Consider the following 19,422-nt stretch of genomic DNA (forward strand, 5'->3'; position numbering starts at 1 on the left):
AATTTTTTTTAAGAGGAAAAGTATACAACATTGATATTTTCTAGTCCAGAGCTTCATGGGTGCTTGCAAGACCAGGTACATGTTTTACTGGCTAACAGACTGACATCTGTCTTTTTCACTAATCCTAGAATACCTTCTGAAGCCTTTGTTCACATTCTTCTGACTAAATTAATCCCACATCTTCCCTAACAATGATAATTGACCTGAAGACAACAAAATAAAGCTGGGTTTTTTTGGTCAGAGTCCAAACAGTATGACCAGAAATTGGGCAGGAAATAGATTTTGCTAATTAAGAGAAGCTGTGAGCAGAATCACAAGCAGTATAAACAGCTCTACTTTTTCCTTTTCCCATATTATATAGATTAAGAAAAATGGCAGCTTTCTGTAGTAAAAAGTTTATATTAAAAAAACAAAACCCACACAACTACAACCCTCTTACAGGCTTCATGCAAGCCATGGTCCTAAGTTTAGGCAACAGAAATATCAAATTTCGATTGTTTTGGGGTATTACACAATATACAGTATCTTTGCTACTCCTTTTCCATCACCCTGAAAATATTTCACGAACATATTATTTGCCAGATGTTCAGTTTTTGCCACTGAGGTTGACCTCTCCAGCAGCACTGAAAAATACATTGTCAGCAAGGCAGAGGAAACAAGGGACTTGGCATTGCTCCACCAAGTACCAGCTCATTCACTTCTTTATCATGACAGTTAAGCGAACAGCAGCAGTTCTTTAGGTTAAGTGCTAGAACCTTAAAGTTTAACTCTTCAACATCCCACAGCTTATTTTGGAACCTACAATATTAGGGTGCTGCACTTTGGCCACAACAACCCCATGCAGAGATACAGGCTGGGGTCGGAGTGGCTGGAGAGCAGCCAGACAGAGAGGGATCTGGGGGTACTGATTGATACCCGCCTGAACATGAGCCAGCAGTGTGCCCAGGTGGCCAAGAGAGCCAGTGGCATCCTGGCCTGCATCAGGAGTGGTGTGGTCAGCAGGAGCAGGGAGGTCATTCTGCCCCTGTACTCTGCACTGGTCAGACCACACCTCGAGTACTGCGTTCAGTTCTGGGCCCCCCAGTTTAGGAAGGACACTGAGATGCTTGAGCGTGTCCAGAGAAGGGCGACGAGGCTGGTGAGAGGCCTCGAGCACGAGCCCTACGGGGAGAGGCTTAGGGAGCTGGGGTTGTTTGGCCTGGAGAGGAGGAGGCTCAGGGGTGACCTTATTGCTGTCTACAACTACCTGAAGGGTGGTTGTGGCCAGGAGGAGGTTGCTCTCTTCTCTCAGGTGGCCAGCTCCAGAACAAGAGGACACAGCCTCAGGCTGCGCCAGGGGAAATTTCGGCTCGAGGTGAGGAGAAAGTTCTTCACTGAGAGAGTCATTAGGCACTGGAATGGGCTGCCTGGGGAGGTGGTGGAGTCGTCGTCCCTGGGGCAGTTCAAGGCAAGGTTGGATGTGGCACTTGGTGCCATGGTCTAGCCTTGGGCACTGTGGTAAAGGGTTGGACTTGATGATCTGTGAGGTCTCTTCCAACCTTGGTGATACTGTGATACTGTGATACTGTAATTATACAACTATCACATTTCAGCCTGAACATTCGGACTGCGACTAAAAATCCTCAAACTGCTTTACACAGACTAGTAAAACCGCAGAGGCTTTTCGTCAAGTTATTGTTAGTAAATAAACCAATTCTACACTCCAAACTATTAAACCTAAAAACAAAAGTTAGGTTTAGATAATAATTGAACTCTGTATCCTCTCCCATGTCTAGTGACTGCCAGACCAACTCTTCATACAGAAATGTAGTCACAGCAATTGCAGGACTATTAATTTCTGACCCTACCGGTACCGCTGTTGATGGAGGGGAAAAAAACCCACCACTGTGTTTTCACACTGTTCCCCCTTTTATTTCATTTGCAGAACGTGAGCTAAAGCACAGCAGCTGAAAGCAGTTATTTTCATTCTTATTCCACCAAAAGGGCTTCATTAAATAAAGCAAAACAGAAATGAACTTCAGAATTCAGTGAAGCAGTAATTACAGCACACAGATGATGCTATTAGAAATGTAGCAAACACAGCTCAATTCCCAGTTTTGATGAGGTTTTACTATGAGAACGCATCTAATGTACATTTCAGCTTTGTGGTTTAGCTCCATGAATTTTCTTAACCTCAAAGCCTATCCATTTGAGATTATAATTAATAACGGTCAAGTATTAATTTATTTCAGAAGCTGTATTAAGAATAGTACAACCCTCAAAGTGTAACTGACAACCAACTGAAGACCCTCCTAGAGAGGCCTAAAAACACACAAAAAAGTAACAAGTTCTGGCGCACACTAAGGAAATCATCTTTATATTAAAATCCTCTCCTTAAATCTACTACTTGTTGTAGTACAGGAGACACCAGGCAGAAAAAGCACACCAGAGAATAAAGTCAATGCAGAGACTACAACTGCCAAGTAGAAACCATCTAATCTTATTCTTACTGAGTCTCTTCTTCCATTTTAAGAGTTACAATTTTATGTACTCTAAGCCTGACCCCTATAATCCTTGTCCTTTCTCTCCCCACTTAGTAGTTCTAGCTGAAGCTGCAGGATGGACAGAATTAAAATCCCACAGTTGTAAATTACAGCTACAAAGACAATTACCATCGTAAGGCTGAAATAATCTACTGCCATAATGTCTTAGTCGTAAGGCAGGATTAAGAAGATGAGTCCATCGGACACTGAAAAGTACTTATTTACTGTTCTGTACTCCTACAACTCAATTAGCATTGTTTTGGGGAGTTTCAGAGTTGGGTTTTTTACAATTCAAAAGATATCTCTCAGTCAAGTGAAAAGCAATCTCTGAAGCCCTGTGTGAATTATATGCATTTCATATTTGAAAAGTGTATACATTTATATTTTGTGGTACAGCTATATTTGCAGCAGAGTAAAAAATCCATTTGTGTATCAATAGAAATCAACTAAAATACTCCTTAAACCCAAATACAGACACTGAGGGGGGAAATATTTAAATGCTAGTCTTAAAATCAACAGTTACTCAATTTGCAAGTCACTGGGGTAATGCAGACTCAAAGCAGGCTGAAGGCTAAGAGGAGCTTTTACTCTTCCACCAGTGCATGGAAAAACCTTTCTGTGCAATATGTTTCTGGAGACACCAAGAGGAAAAAAAAATTAAGGTCTACCTGAACAGTTATTTTAAGCTTACTTCTATATTTATTCCTATAGAAAATTCCAAACGTCAAAGATCGTTAACTAGCAGCTGGCACACATAAAAGTGGAGCACAACCCAAAATATCTATTTTAATTAACACAGTACATGCTACACTTGCACAGTAGCTACACAGAATCATCTTCCATTGCAATTAAATTGCTTTAAGATCTACTAAACTGTAGACGTAGCAACAAGACAGTTGAATCTAAACCAACTTAAATTACCACACCAAACAATAGTGTGTAAAGTAGAAAGGCAAAAAAGCAGTCAAAAAGGTATTGCAAGTGAAAATAACTTGAATATCAGTTGCCAAAAGAATTTACCTCAAGTTTACTTTCAAAAGAGTTACTTTTGCAAAAAAAAAAAAAAAAATCTAATTAATTATCCAGCAAAGAAAAAATAAACCACAAAGAGAATGAGGAATGCTAAATATATCCATCTGAATTACATAAAAATAATCTGCCTTTTTTTTTTTGTCTCCTTGAAGTTCCTAGAAGGAAAACACAAATGCCCATGCAAGAAAAACCAGCATGTTAGTTTTGCATTACTAAACAGTAAGGAAACTGTAACACACATATATCTTTTAAAACGATTGCAATGTTGTTTTCCAAGATAAAAGCGATAAGCTAAAATGGTGACTTTAACTCACTACTAAAATGCAGTTATCACTTGGAGGTATAAACTGAAAACTACTTAACTGTAGGAAACAAAATTTGATCATCAAAGAATGGCTTTTGCAAGCCAAATAAGCAGCTCACAACTACCATCACCTCCAAGAGACAGTATTTAAGTAAATTAGTGCAAGGAAGACTTATTGACAGGAAATGTACTGAATATTTAAAGTCAGCCAACCATCACTAGGGTCTAAAAATTCAATCCCGCCTCTTTTACCCCTACAAGGAAGTCACCGGAACATTGTAAAGTTCATCTTTCCTTGTTTAACTCACCAATAAAGGAGATCACCCCGAGAAAATAATGTCACCTCAAGGCAGGTAAATTTTAGTCCCACCCACGGCAACCCTCCCACCAGCCTCGGGATGAATTTTCGGCTGGGTTTCCGAAGAGCGCGGCCCCGACGAAAGGAGCTATCCCCGCACCCTGCCACCCACCAGGGCCGCGGCAGAGCCCCTCGTCCGGTTACTAAGGCAACGGTGAAACTGAACGGGAAAGGCGGTTTAAGTCGGTCGTGACGTCACGGAGAAGCTTGCCAGCGTCAGCCTGCATATGACGTCGATCGCCTCCGAGCAAAACCGTCCTCTCCTCCCCAATATGGAGGAGCCCGCCTTCTAGCCCGCTCCGCCCGGGGAGGGCGTCCTCTCCGCTCCGGCCCAACCACGTTAGCAGCTTATGGGGCGGCGGCTTTTAGCTTCCTCCGGGGCCCCCGCATCGAGTCGCCGACCTTCTCTGGAACGGGGCCAGGCCTCCGGCGTGCCTGTGCCCTGCAGCCACACTGACGATCCCCTGAAAACAGGCCGCGCCAGTCCCGTTCTCCCCGCCCGCCGCGCTCCTTCAGGCCGCCCTGACCCTCACCACCCGCCCGCCTCCATTTTCTAGTTGAGCCCAAAGGCGTCCAGGCCGTAGGAGGCTGCCGCCTCTTTTTCGCGACCCCTTCCGCAGCAGCCGCGGCCCCGCTCCCTTTCTCCTCCCATCCCGGTGCTTCTCTGGCTGCCTCCCTCACTCACCACGGGGAAGGGGGGGGAGAAGATGAGAGGATTTCGCCACCGCAGACGAAGGTCTCAGACGAGCCGAGCCGCCATTTCCTCCTCGCAACCGCTCCGGAGCGCTGGGCGGGGACGCTCCTCCCCCGCTACCATAGAGACAGATATGGCGGCGGGCGGATTCCCAGAGTGCCTCGCTTTGCGCACGGCCCGCGGAGGTCTTGGGCAGCCGTTGGCTCCGCCTCTCGGCCGGGCGGCCCGGGCGCGCCCTATCGGCGGCGCGCTGGCGGGAAAGCCGCGGAGCTGCGCCCTCGGCCTATCGCAGCCTCAGCAGCCTTCCCTCCCTCTCTCCCGGTCCAAAGGTGACTGAGCTCTTCCCCGCGAACCTGGAGCACGGCGCCTGCTGGCCGAATCTCCGTCCAGTCAGCTTTAGGCCGCCGCAAGAAATGTGAGCCTCGGTCACCTCAGAGCTTCCTCTGCAGACGGATCAGCAACGGCTGCTACGGGTTTTCTTACCAGAAATTCGGGATGCTCTTACTTCAGAGGTCTGCAGTTTTATTCATTATTCGTGAGGTTGCAAGTGCCACAGCAAAACTGCACATCCAAGTACTGTTCTCACAGAACACGGCTTTGCCACAGGACTAGCATGGCAGAGGAGCTCATCTGCTGCTTGCAGACCCCACTGCTCACATCAGCAATGCTCCCCACCTCTGCTTATTCCATTTACGTTCAGTTTTGGTTTTTCCTATTCCATCCATTTTACCAAAACATGAGCTGCAGCAATGTTTTCTTCTAGGTCCACATTATGGAGCACTGTGGAAGTGTTCACTGAATCAACTCATCTACAGCATGAAAGCTACCCAGTGAACACCCCTTTAGAAATGGTTAGGCTATTCAAACTACCTGGGATCCAAGCTGCTACAGGTAGTTCAGTCAAATTTATGTTTTGGTCCTGCTGTCAGCATTTGTGATACTAGCAACCAGAAACATCTACATCTCACAGTCACTGAGAAGGCCTAAGAAGACCCACAAGACCATGAAAACACTCCAGACACATCTTAAGAGCCTTTTAAGCAGGTAGAGGTGTGAGGTTTGACTCTTTGACCTTGATCCTGCTCATTTTTCCTCCTGGGTTGTTAGTATGGATTTCAGATGGATTCCAGACAGTGTCTACATTAACATGGATTAAGGAATGAAAACATGAGGAAACCTAAAATCGTACTTAGCATTAGTTCTATTGAATTACAGGATTCTACCAAAGTAGTTTGATTACATCTTTTTGATGTCTGCATTCTCTTTATGAGAACTCTGGTTGAGGAGAATGTTGGAAAAGCTCCTGCTAGCCTTTTGCCTGCGTATAATCAGCCTTTCTCCACCTGTGAAACTAGGCAGCATTAATACTTACTTCACACAGGAACACCAAGAGGTAAAAAAACCTCCAACAGATTCCTGTGTAAAAGTACAAGACATGATTAAAGGCAAGCAGAAGTTTAATCTTTGTTCTCCAGCTACAAAATGACACTAAATGAAAAGCATGTGGTAGGGAAATACCTTAGGATTTAATGGATCAAGCTGCATTGTGATTTGTGCCCTGGGAAAAGCTAATTACATGTTGTTAATGAACAAATTTAGCATCTACAGAGTGCTCAGACCCAGGAATTATTAAATGCCAAGGGAAAGAGAACATGCAAAAAAGGAATTGCACACTAAGAGTGAACAGGGGATGCTTGCAGTAAGGGATCCAGCAGTGAAACAGGTATTAAATTCCTTATACCCATTTGGTAAGTGGCTTACACCATCTTAACATAATGCTGACTGGCTCCACACACCCAGTGAGTAGCAGCTAAAGCATATGACACCTACATCTTTGTGCTAAAGCCCAAGTCAGAGTATCTACACCTTTGCTGACTAAATACCTGTGTCACCTTAAGTGGTATCATCAGCACCTCAGTTCTCTCCCTGCTTTGTTCCATTCCAGATTCTTTTCCTGTTATAGCCTAATTTCCCTTAATCTGAGACATTTACTCCTAGGGGACTGGTCCAAACATGCACTGTCCTGGCAGCAAGCAGGAGGTTTTTGTTGATCCATATAACCTGAGTTTTGGGTTTGTTTAGGCTTCTTCTCATAGAACACAGTGAGAGTTTCTAACTGGCTTGAACTGAAAACACTACTGGGAAATCCTAGCATAGATGAATGACTATCAATAAGCTTCTAAAAGTCTATGAAGCACCTTATCTACCTCTCCTCAAACACTGAAGCAGCTTATGCTGAGGTATCCACAAATCTCTCAGCACCAGCTCTCCTTAAAACTTTTTTTTTTCCACTGCTTTCCAAAACCTTTTCTGCTTTTCAGTGGTCAGGACACTGAGACTTTCCTCTGTAGCTGTCAAATATTTATTTACCCTTTGGGCCTCCCCAGTTAGTATTTGTTAAACTTTGAAGGTCTAAAAATTGATCTTAATTATATTTACAGTGTCTCACCCAGGGTCTTTATGTGTTATTCATGACACTGTGCTAGGCACTAAGGCATCATCAACTTCTTGTTGCACAGAGGTGGGGTCCCCAAACCCGAGATGTAACTCCTGCTCTCTCATCCAACTTTGCCTTCACCAACCTTCTCCCAGTGTTTGGAGATGCAAAGCCCTTAGATGTAACACTTACTTTAGGTTCACCCCTTTGCTCACTTCTTCCTCACTGAACGTCTGGGGAGACAGTTGCAGCAACTAAGTGAAAACTACAGAGTTAGGCCCTGAAGAGAGGAGGGATGAAAACCAATGAGCAAGTTCCCTTCCCTCCTCTGTCTCTGGTATTTGCAGGGGTTTTAAGCAGGTAATTAATCTTTACAAGTCACAAGAGACTCATTTATGTTTGCTGTGCTCCAGCTTTACCTGTTTTTTGTGGAAGACCACCTCTGTCTTCAGAGTTCAGCACATCACCCAAAATAGATAGGTCAGGTAGCAAGGTATTGGCTATGTTCTGGGTCCTTGATTCTCCAGTGCTCCTGATACTTTCTTTTTCAGAGACCCTAGATAAATAAAGAGAAAAGACTTTGCTGAGGGTTAATCACATTCATATAAATAAAGTAATCCCATTCTCCACCAACTGACAGAAGCTTGAAGATTCACTCTTTCCCCCTTCCAATTCTGGGTACTCTTCCCCCCCCCCCCATCCAATATCTGCAGTTTTTGTAGGTATTGTTATGTCTTCTTCAGAAATTAGTGCTTTTGGTATGGGACTCACTCCACTCAATTCCAAATATCAATCATCAAAACATCTCTTTAAAATTAGGATTTCTCAAATCTTAATTAATTTCTATGAAGTGCACTGAATTACAGTTGTAGCTTTATTTTCATCTCAGGTTTGCATTCTTGCCCCAAAATCCAACTTGCCATGTTATTACTGCCCTGATCACTGTAAGATTCTTACAGGACTGTGACATGTTGAAGCCAGGGATGGTCTTCCCAAGAGCAAAATAGTTGAATTCCAGGCATTTTAATCCAGCTTTGGACCCACAGAAGTATCCTGCAGATTTTCCCCCATGTAAAAGAAAGATTTGGTCCCAGCTTTGGGGAGAATATGAGGACTTTATCAGAAGTTAGGCTTCAGGACTAGGAAAAGAGGGAATGATTTAGAAAGCTTTTGCCCTCAGCTTTGTATCTTCCTACTCCTCTCAATTTTTTGAGGTTTAGCAAAGAAATACCATGCAAGTTTGGTATTTCCAAGTCCTTGAGTATTCCAGCTTATAAAACACTGAGAATGTAAGTGTTCTTCACTAAAGTCAGCTGCATTAAATAACTAAAAGTTTATTAAATGAGACAGAAGTTAGAGATGGGAATACAGAAAGTCATTAGACAGCTTTCCATCAGGAAAGAGTTAACATATCTGTAATTTATTTCTTAAGATACTGCTGAATCCCTCAAAGTTTTCACTGCACCCAGAACATTGATAAAAATACCTGTCTCAAGATAAAGGAATACTATTTTAAGGGGTTTTCATCACATTGGGCTAACACTGACAGTAAATAAATAGCAGCATTACTACAAGAAGTACTATTAAGTATTATTGAACCAAAGAAAAACAATCCATGCTTTATAAAGTCACTTTGTTTTCAGCATCAGTAAGAACATGCTTGAGTAGTAACCTTCTAAAGGTACTTGTTGCAACTAAGGTTTTTCTAACAGCTTTTCTCTCAAACAAAAGCTCAAAATTATAAGGTTTGATGTTACCAAAAAGACCAGTTAAGGAAAGCATAAGAAAAGTTTTTTTTACAAGAGAAGAATGCAGCTGCCTAGGATATTCTGCACAGAAACACTACAAAATGCTTTTGGCCAACAGCATGGTCAGAGAAAATGCAAACTCCTCAAAGAAAATGCAACAATCCCAAACTATTTTTCATGACAAGCAAAACCACAACTCGGGAGATGCTTTTAGCCCAGTTTAGCTTCTCTTCATCTCAAGGACAATTAGAAGGGTAAAGGGAAACTTGTTGCATTTGAACATCCCCAGCCTCTGAAACAAGCAGGTGTCAGCAGCACACCGAACAGCAGATAATACATTGCTTACTTTAATTATCCAATATTTTATTCTATTTGCTTTTTAAAAAAAAAAACAAACCAGCTATTCTTTACCTGCAAACAGCAATTGTGGTATGACTTGCACTCTGTTTCCTCCTCCCTGCTTGGGGTATGTTTCCCTCTATAAAAATATCAGCAACCCCTCCTAGAGAGAAGCATTTTCCTCCTCTCACCCTCTTTAGGGGAGCCTCCTGAGAAACTCCACCTTTCTAGGAGGAGCTGACAAGAACCAGACAGGACATCTTAGCCAATGAGAGATTCACAAGCCCACCAGGTCAACGAGAGTCTGAACTTCTTTCCCTAGGCGCCAAGTGCATTACTGTTTTCATTACCGTTTTAGATTGAAGCCTAAGAAGAACCCTCTCTAATCAACTAGTCATGCTGTACGTGTCCTTATTGCACGACTGACAACTAATGGCACGCATCAAATCAATTTCCCCCCAGAATTCTGCATGGTTTATAAATCTGGATCTCTCTTTGAGGAAATAAACTAATAAATTACTGATTAATTGTAGATTTTCTCGTAGGGGCAACTGTAATGAAAGTGACTTCTGGAAGCTGCATTTTATCGCACAATTAGAGTGAAAAAGGGGTCACTGTGTCCATATTCTCTGTGTCAGAGGCGTTCCTTTTTTTGAGTAGCATCATTTGCAGCATTTCATGTCTGTTGTGTATCTTAACCCTGCTTTCCATTTAAATCCACAAATCAAGGTGTGTCCTTTTTTTGCAGTGCTTGGACTCTATCCCATGAGGGTGTTCAGACGGTACAAAGATGTGCTGAGATAATGGTTGGACTCGATGATCTTAAAATTCCAACCAATTCTGTGCTTCAATGACTGACTCGCAGGCCCCAGCGGATCTCGCACCAGTTTGTTTACTGGCTCTGCTCAGCAGCTAACACACATTTGGAGAGATCATCAATCTGAGCCCTCAGCCACGACCGTTCACAGCCCTGCGAGGCAGCCGCAGCGGTAACTGGCAGAACTGGACATTAATGTTCAGCCTATGACTTGCAGCATAACGACCTCCCGGTCTCTGATCCTGCCAGGTTGGCAGGGTTAGCACTGCAGGCTGTACTCCGAATGCCAAGAGCCAGCCTTTGCCAAGCACCGTTCCAGAGCAACGCGGCTGCCGCGGAGCCCGCAGCGTCCATGCAGCGGCTACGGCCTCGCACGGCGGAGCCTGCGCACAGCCCGCCGAGACGAACCGGACCAGCCCATCAGTCACTTTCTGCTGCGGGTGGCACTGCCAGGCCTCCTCTCCCTCTCCCAGGGAGGTCTACGCTGTCACCCGAGACGTTATTAAAGCGTCAAGGAAGGACGTGAGGCACTGAACAGCTGCGCTAGCTCCGGGCAGAGGTGGAGGAGGCACCATGGCGGAGCCAGCGCAAGTCCTGCCCGACGTGTGCCAAGGAGGGGCTGAAGGAAGGCAGGGAAGGAATGAGACGTGACCCTACGCCCTGCTTGGCGCAGCGGCCCCGCTGACAGACTGGCGCTGACGGACCAACTGCCTCAGGCGGCAGAGCAGCCATCTTGGAGCCCGACTCGCCCCGCACCTCGGCCGCCCCCTCTCTCTGACGGCCCTGCAGGGATCGCCGCCCAGCTCCACGGCACCGAGGCGCGGCCACCCCTGCCCGTCTCTGTCCGCACCTCCCCGCCGGAGGTGTGACCTCCCCGGACGGACGCACACTCTGTCCCGCCGGCCGACTCGATGACTGCGTCTTCTCGCTCGTCCCCGGGCGCTGATTGGCCGGGAGGCCGGTTCTCGCGAGAGCCGCGCGCAGCGGCCTGGCGGAGCGGCGAGAGGGGCCCGCGATCGTGCGTCGGAGCCGGCACCGCGGCGCGCTCGGTAAGATGGCGCTGGCGGCGCCGCTTCTCCCCTGGGGGGACGGGAGCCGGTGGGGGACCCTTCCCGTGGTCCGGAGGAGAGACCTGCTCTCGGCCGCTGTGGGAGTGGGGAGGCGCTTGGGCCTGTGGCGAGTGGGGCCGACGGCTCCGGTGGCCTTGGCCCCGCGGAAGGCCGGTTCGAGGGCAGCGGCTCGGTGGGCTGGTGGCGGGAAGGGGAAGGCTGCGGTTCCCCCTGCGGGTTGCGGCTGCACAGAGCTAGGGGCGCCGCAGCCCTTTGAGTCTTCACCCGGTTTCCCTGGCGCATGGTTGGGAGCGGCGAGAACTCGGGGCCGGGACCGATCGGCCCCTCAGCCGGCCCCGGGCTGAGCTTGCTTCCCGCTTTCCAGCTTCCCCGAGTGCGGTGCGGCTTTGGCGGCAGTTTAGGGACAGAAAAACCTGTTGGAAGTGGCAGGTGATGAGAAGACGCGCTCCCACTCGTGTTGTCTGAGCTGGGTGGCGGTGCCTGTTGCTGTTGTGATTGCAGCCTCTCCTCCCCTTTTCGTTGCCCCTGCGGTCGTGACTTGAAGGTAGAAATGATTAAATGCCGGCTCCAGCAAAGCACTTTTTTTTTTACGAGTCTGACAAAAAATATCGTGAAGGGAAAATACTGAGAGTGAGCATTTTAGTGCCGTTGACAGGAGTGCTTTTGCGGGCAGCAAACCTCAGCTAGCTTAACTATTCATCTGTAGATTGGATAACGTATATTTGACAGCAATATCTCTACAAAAATGTAGCTATATATATATGGATCTGTCCAGCCTAAGTTTTAATGATGGTTTTAAGGCACTGTTTACATAGGCTTTGCTTTAAAGGTTTGTTACCATTTTGCTGACTGGATGTCAGACTCTGATTCACTGGTTTCACACCGTGTCCTTTGTAGATTCTGGCCAATATTTACTTGGAGTGGATTTAAAAGTGCAAGAAGATGATTTTTTTATTCTGACAATTGAAAAAAAAAAACCCTGTAGCTTTAGAGATGGGAAAGAGGGCAGGAACAGGGAGAAGAAAAATGTAAACCTGTGGTTCGAGATAAAAGGGTCTCTTTTGGATTACTAATTTAAAAGATCTCATTAAAAAGATATAAAGATGGTGGTAACATGATGCTTACACACATTAAACTTACTTCTTCTTGAAACATGTTAAATCAGATGCTTTTCTTTTCTTGTAGTAAGAGTCCAGGATGAGTTATGCAGAAAAACCTGATGAAATCACAAAAGATGAATGGATGGAGAAACTTAATAACTTGCATATCCAGAGAGCAGACATGAATCGTCTTATCATGAACTACCTTGTTACAGGTAAAAATGCACAGGAGGCTCTTAAATGCCTGACACTTATTTCATCAAGACAGTTTTGGCTGGAATATACTTGGAGTGAAATTAAGGGCTTTCAGGAGTTAGGGGTTGCTGTTGTTTTTTCTTAGGAATGTACAACTTCCCTGGTGTTCTAAGTGGAAATTGACAGATTCAGAGACAATCAGTTATGCAATAAAAGTGCATTTATTAACCTTCACTCTTCTGATAAAAGATACAGAAAATAAAGTGTTTTCTGGGTGCTGTAAACAAACATGACCCACTTCTGTGCATGTCCTTTTTGGTGCCGTTAAAGCAGAGTTTGAGATACGTGGCAGGTGTTAAACAGCAGTATGAGAGCTGCACAGAACAACTGTCAGAGCAAGTTTTAACTGGCTAGAAAGATAAACTCTAAAGAGCACTGTTGGCAAAATTGTTTGAGACCGAAGATATTAACCCCTTCAGCATATAGCCTAATTTTATACTTGGAAGAATCAAAGCCATGGGAAATTGTCCCTAGCAATTATGATGCATTCCATCCCAGGAAGCTGTACCAGGGCGGAGGCATTTGTATCCCATCTACACCCCTGTTTACATTGGCGTGTGGAGCCTCTGGGGTGAAGGAAGAGCATCTCAGTGGGTGGTGTAAATTGTTTCATGACCTAGGATTTAAAAGAGTGGTTACAGCATTTAAAGCAAACCCCAGGGTTAGTACAAGTAAGTAAAATTAATTTTGTATTTCTCCTCAGTTAAACTACTGGGTCCATGCAGACAGATTTGGGGGCTGCAGGGAGAAGTGAAACCACCTACATTTTCAAAATTTGATTTAGCAAAAAATGATTTAAGGAGGTGTGGAGAGACAGGAAAAGGGGTAGTGGCTTCAAGCTGGAAAAAGATGGATTTAGATTGGGCATTAGGAAAAAATTCTTCCCCATGAGGGTGGTGAGGTGCTGGACCAGGTTGCCCAGGAAGTTGTGGAGGCTCTAAGCCTGGAAGTGTTCAAGCCAGGTTGAATGGGACCTTGAGCAACCTGGTCTAGCAGATGTCCCTGCCTGTGGCAGGAGGGTTGGAACTAGATAATCTTTAAGGTCTCTTCCAATCCAAACCACTCTGTGACTCTATGATGCTATAAAATGAACTTTCAAGTTAAGATGTATTGGACTACAAGTTGCATGCCCCCTTAGAAAGTGAGGGAATGTGAGTTAAGAACGAATTAAGCTTGTGCTGTTGGATGCTTTGTGGTATAAATACCTATTCAAATGGAATAATATGTTTCAGAACTTCAGACTTAAACTCCCCAAGTGCACAAGCAATACTGAAATCTTTCCATTTCAGCTGATGGCTTTATTAAAATGTTATGTAAAATATATTTTATAGGTAAAATGTTTCTGTTTCAGAGGGCTTTAAGGAAGCAGCAGAGAAATTTCGAATGGAGTCTGGAATTGAACCCAGCGTCGATTTAGAGACTCTGGATGAAAGAATAAAAATCAGAGAGATGATTTTGAAAGGGCAGATTCAAGAAGCCATTGCATTAATAAACAGCCTTCATCCAGAGTTGCTAGATACAAACAGATACCTTTACTTCCATTTGCAGGTAAGGACAAGTGGCAGACTTTATCTTTGCTTCAGAGGGTACCGAGAGACTGGAGAGAGTAGTGTTGGTTTTATGAGTGAGTTGGCAGCTTTGTGACTGAACGTGGATGAAAATTTGTTTGTTCCTGGCATCGTTTTGTAACAACAAGAAACTTGTGGCATGGTGCAGGAGCCATGGCATGCAATTAGTAACATGAAAACTTGTTGCAGCAGTGGTGGTCTGTGACTTCCCAACTTCCAATTACTGCTAGTCTGAATTTCTAGTAGTTCCCTTAATAAGGAAACCTTTTCAAAGTGTGTTCCTCAGAAGTGTCAGATTACCTTTTTTGCTAGATTTTATAGCCAATTCCGCTGCTGCTTGTCTCACACACGGAGAAGAACTGACCTCAAACTGTCAATTATGGATTAGTGTTTGTCTCAAATTACACACTCGTGTCTGAGGAGTTCAGCCTTGCAATACTGCAGGTTTGTTAATTTGTTTAGCTAATATTGCCTTGTCTTCTACATGTAGCAGCAGCATTTGATCGAGCTGATTCGGCAGCGTGAGACAGAAGCAGCTCTGGAGTTTGCTCAGACCCAATTAGCGGAACAAGGCGAGGAGAGCAGGGAGTGCCTGACAGAAATGGAGCGCACGCTGGCTCTGCTCGCCTTTGATAATCCTGAAGAGTCCCCCTTTGGAGACTTGCTCAACATGATGCAGCGACAGAAGGTAGTGCTTGCTCAAAAGGAAATTGATGTCTTTGATTTGCATGTGGTGAAAATATATCCAAATGTTTTTGAAATGCTTGGAGAAGAGGTGCGTAGGGGTGTGCAGGAGAACAGAAGAGGTGTATAGAGGTGTGCAGGAGAGCGGGAGCTCTAGGGGTGTGCAGGAGAACAGAAGAGGTATATAGAGGTGTGCAGGAGAGCGGGAGCTCTAGGGGTGTGCAGGAGAACAGAAGAGGTATATAGAGGTGTGCAGGAGAGCGGGAGCTCTAGGGGTGTGCAGGAGAGCAGGAGCTCTAGGGGTGTGCAGGAGAACAGAAATATTAAGCAAGATTGTTTTTTAAAATGGTGTTTTGTACTCCCTGGTTTTGGCCAGGCTTGTAGTCTCTGGAGCTCTGTCCTGAGGAGTTAGCACACTCTGTGCAGTCTTGTCAGTGTCTGATATTAATGGTGTTAATCACCTGAAAACTCTTACTGAACTCTGCTGTGTCTCTTCCAGGTGTGGAGTGAGGTTAATCAAGCTGTTCTAGACTATGAAAATCGTGAATCAACACCCAAGCTGGCAAAATTACTGAAACTACTACTGTGGGCTCAGAACGAGCTGGACCAGAAGAAAGTGAAATACCCCAAAATGACAGACCTCAGCAAGGGGACGATTGAAGAACCCAAGTAAAACGTGTGCAGATGGACATCAAACAATCATAGTACTGCACAGGATACATTTATATCAGTCTGTGACTGAAATATTTTTACTACAGTACAGCACTCAATTCAGATTTTTTTCAATGAACATCGAATTTGAAGGGAGAAAAGTCCCTTTTTAATGCTGCAAAAACTGCATTGAAAGGCGCTGTATCTCTTTGGAAGTCTGACTTAGGCTATGCACTATAATACATTTTTAAAAAAAACAAAAAACAAAAAACCCACAAAACAATTAAAAAAAGGACAGGAAAAAATAAAATAGCATTTTTAAAAGTTCAGAATTCAAGCTTTCTAATTAGCTACTGATGCCTAGTTTAGTGGCCAGTGAGTTAATACGGAGTTACATTGGCAACTCTTCAGTTCAGTTTAACTGTCTCCTGTTTGAAATGTGTATATAGAACAGTGAATATTTTCTACCTTTAAGTTATAGCCAGATATACATTCCCCTTAAAAGTAACTGGTCAAGTTTTCATCTATAAACTTTGCAGTAAAGGTCAACCTTTTGCCATAGGAAATAGTGTACAAACTTGTAAAGCATAATTTAAGGAGGTTGTTTTGTTTTGGTCCTTTTTTTTTCTTCTTCTTTCCTTGTTTCTGACTTTTTGGTGCTTTATATGGTGAGAGCTATGTTCATAATGGATCAGTGACCCATCTTTTCAGGAGGAGTATTGTTGGAAATAAGTTTCTTCTTCTGCATTTTCATGGATGACCAAAATGGCCCCCAGAGGTATTGAGGGTGTTTGTTAACAGAGGCCTTTCCCCCTGCTCTCTGATATTTGTAGACAGTGCAGGCTTCTAAAGGTATGGAGGCCACTGGATGTTTGTAAGCTGAAGGAAATACTGTTAGGAAATTAAATGGAGGGGAGAGATGCTAATTGAAGCCTCTGATGAGGGATCTGCTTTTACGTTTGCTAAGAATCCTAGTTTTAGAGCTACTTGGGCTGTTTTGATGCCTTGAGATGAGCAGAGCAGGGGCTGTCTAAACCCAGAAATGTCCATCCTCTCAATTCTTCCCTACCTTTCTGAAGAGATGCAGTTCACCTTCACCTGTATTTGTTTACTGGCTCTCCTCACTCCGGTTAGGATTATAGTTTCAATGTTTTACATGTGAAGTCCAGACTTTCAAGTCAACACATTGTAATCTCTTGGGTATGGGATGTTCTGGTCAACTCGGTTTTGCAGCACTGTCTGCTGGTGTAGGTCCAGGGCTAGAGAGCACTAATCTTGCCAAATCCACCTCTAGACTTCTTTTTTGGTTTTTTTTAGGCCTGTTTATCAAGTTATTACAGATTTGCTGAACAAAGACCAAGGTTAACCATCATGAAACACTGGCAGTTGTCACAGCAGTCCCATACTGTACATAAATCTAGTCTTGTATGGTAGATATTACCCTGTAGAATGGAATTTAGTTTTCACTTAATTTTACTGGAATACTTAATGCATTAAACTGTATAAAAGCTTTGCAGATACACCCAACTTACAGAGACTAACAAAACCCTGTTACTGATTGCATTACTGTGAACACTGTTTACTTGTGTAGCTGGTTTTTGTGTATGGGGCGGGGCGGGGGGGGGTTGTGAAGTTGTTTTTGGAGCAGCTATCAGAGATCTGGAGCACCAAGGCTAAGCTAGGTATGTGGATATACCAAAAGGTTAAGCTAGGTGATGGGTATAACAAAAAGTTAAGCTAAATGATGGATATAACAAGATTATTCATCCCCATTTATCATTCTGTTCTCCACTTTGAAGCATTTGTGGTGTGGAGGTTCTAAAGTTGATGTATAACAAGCGATGGGTAGCCCCCCCCAACTTTAAGGGCAACCTAGATTCCTTCACCCAGGCTGGTTATTCAACACCAAACTTTTGACAGTTGTGGGTTATGAGGTTTGGGGGTTTCTTAATTTTATTTTTGCTTTTTCCAGTCGGTTGATGTCAAAAAAACATGGAGTAGAACTTTTAATTTGTGAGCAACTGTATGGTTAATGTAACTTCTGTTTATTAACAGACTGCAGCAACAAAACTGGAATAGCTCTTCATTTTTTTTCTTTTCATGGATAACTGATCAGCTTTCCCTCTGCTCTGACACTTGTGCTGGTTAAACCTCATCTGAAGCTTCTCCTGGGTGAAGTGGAAAGCAGTGGGTTTTTGTGGCATGACTAGCATTTTTCTCCATGAGAAATGCAGTATTACAGCCCTGGTTGAGAAGTTCATTGCACTTCTAGAATGCTACATTAGTTTCTTAGAGTTTTTGGGCAGAGGCTGAGCATAGATTACTTGAATTTTCACTAGCTTGTTTGTTTGGTTTTTTGGGTTGTTTTGGTTTTTTTTTTTTTTGTGGTTTTTTTTTCTGTAGTAGTTTTTTTTTCATTAAACCTGTTTTTTAAGGGGTTTAATACCAAATTAGCCTAGAACTGTTTCACTTTGTTTTTATGAACATGCCACATTGATAAGCAGCTTTAATCTGTAAAGTTTTTTGGTAACTGCAAGAAAATATTCGAAAGCTATGCATTTTAGAGAAAGCATAAAGGTAGTGATATTGGTACTTCTAAGGACCTTTATATTAGTGTATATAAAATAGTTTGCATATACAAATATAATATATAATCTGTTTGAAATACTCTTGAATGGTAGGGGCTGTGAAATCTAATTTATGGAAATATTGTACACAGTAAACAGACGTCTCAGTACACGAATGAACCGTTGTCATATGCATGAGAAGTGTCATATTTGGTGACTACTAATGAATGGGATTTTGTTAACCCATTTTTGTTAGATAACCACTTTAACAAATACTATTAAATGCCACTTTGCTCAGTTTGCTTTAGTGTAAAAAAGTCAGATTTTCTTTCACTTCATTCAGAATGACACCAACATAACCTGGGTAAGATTGTTGCAGACTCAGTGATGGCAGAGAAGTCTCGTGCTGCTCCTTCCTCCCACAGCTTCTTGGTTGAAAGCAAATTAGATTATCTTAATTACATTTTTTTTCATCATGGACATGGAGAAGTTGGGTTGTGAAATACCCTGTCTTAACACCTCTGCAGAAAGGCTGTGTATGGAGTGTGCTTTGATTAGGCTACAAATCTTTTCCAGAACCTATCATCTCCCAAGTAACTCTCAGCACCTCCTTACCACCTTTCTTTTCTGTCTGTCAAATTTAAAGTAAGCTGTGGTTGCTTCAGTTGTACAGTGGAGTCACTGGGGAGGGAATCACAGCTTTCCATGAAGGTGGAGTACTGATGGTACTTTCTAAGAAATACTGAACTGTTTACACAGCTGGGAAACTGGTAGCTGCCCAGAACCTGGCAGCAGAGTTTCAACTAAAACATGTCTTCTCTAGACTCTTGAAAAGGCAACAACCCAGAGCTTTAAACCAGGTGAATTGCTTCTCTCTAAGATAAATTCACTCAGACACTTTGAGCTCCTTCCACCCACATTAAGAGGAAAAATTGGAATGAACATGGAGAGCATTTATGTAGCATTTCAGATGTGTAAAATTGACTGGAGAGACCTTTTCTCCACTCCTTGTATACAGAGGGCAAGCCATTATTTTAGGATGGTTTTATTGGTTTTAATTTGTGAAGTTTATGCTTTATATGTTTGAGTATGAGCTTAAAAGCATTACTTAAAAATCCATGATTAGTAGATGAGTGTTACGAAACCAACACCCAACCACTTGCTGTCCCAAGTTCCTTATGAAGCTTATTAAATTGAGTTGGAGTTTAATCCCTGTGTGTCTTATCTTGGTGGGTAACACGGCTTCCAGCTGTGACAGCAGCTGAAAGCATCCTTG

The 19,422-nt window shown here is 43.7% G+C and overlaps 2 protein-coding genes across 7 annotated transcripts in view; one reads left to right on the plus strand and one right to left on the minus strand.

The window, feature by feature from the left end:
* Nucleotides 1-11,131, minus strand: part of DIDO1 (death inducer-obliterator 1) — a 63,286-nt gene extending 52,155 nt beyond the window's left edge. The window contains exons 1-4 of one of the 6 annotated variants that reach the window (XM_064167691.1): nt 9,507-10,984; nt 7,767-7,903; nt 7,540-7,580; nt 4,902-6,047 (exon numbers count right to left, since the gene is read on the minus strand). The gene's annotated coding sequence lies outside the window, so the exon portion shown is untranslated. Of the gene's footprint in view, nt 1-4,328; nt 4,348-4,901; nt 6,327-7,539; nt 7,581-7,766; nt 7,904-9,506; nt 10,985-11,007 lie in introns of those variants that run through there. The other 5 variants (XM_064167690.1, XM_064167692.1, XM_064167689.1 and 2 more) reach the window with 5 other exon arrangements.
* Nucleotides 11,132-11,198: 67 nt separating this feature from the next.
* On the plus strand, nt 11,199-19,355 carry GID8 (GID complex subunit 8 homolog). Its single transcript, XM_064167695.1, has 5 exons — nt 11,199-11,300; nt 12,507-12,636; nt 14,028-14,224; nt 14,735-14,932; nt 15,428-19,355. Exons 2-5 carry the CDS (start codon nt 12,519-12,521, stop codon nt 15,599-15,601), a joined length of 687 nt encoding a protein of 228 aa, XP_064023765.1. The 5' UTR covers nt 11,199-11,300; nt 12,507-12,518; the 3' UTR covers nt 15,602-19,355.
* Nucleotides 19,356-19,422: the final 67 nt, after the last annotated feature.

Source organism: Pogoniulus pusillus, chromosome 29 (genome assembly GCF_015220805.1).
Source record: "Pogoniulus pusillus isolate bPogPus1 chromosome 29, bPogPus1.pri, whole genome shotgun sequence".
Lineage (NCBI taxonomy): Eukaryota > Metazoa > Chordata > Aves > Piciformes > Lybiidae > Pogoniulus > Pogoniulus pusillus.

What these genes read in the sequence shown, in the direction of transcription:
- GID8 (XM_064167695.1), top strand. Translation starts at nt 12,519, where the DNA reads ATGAGTTATGCAGAAAAACCTGATGAAATCACAAAAGATGAATGGATG. An exon ending in CATGAACTACCTTGTTACAG is followed by an intron (nt 12,637 to 14,027) that starts GTAAAAATGCAC and finishes TTTCTGTTTCAG; the next exon opens with AGGGCTTTAAGGAAGCAGCA. An exon ending in ACATGATGCAGCGACAGAAG is followed by an intron (nt 14,933 to 15,427) that starts GTAGTGCTTGCT and finishes TGTCTCTTCCAG; the next exon opens with GTGTGGAGTGAGGTTAATCA.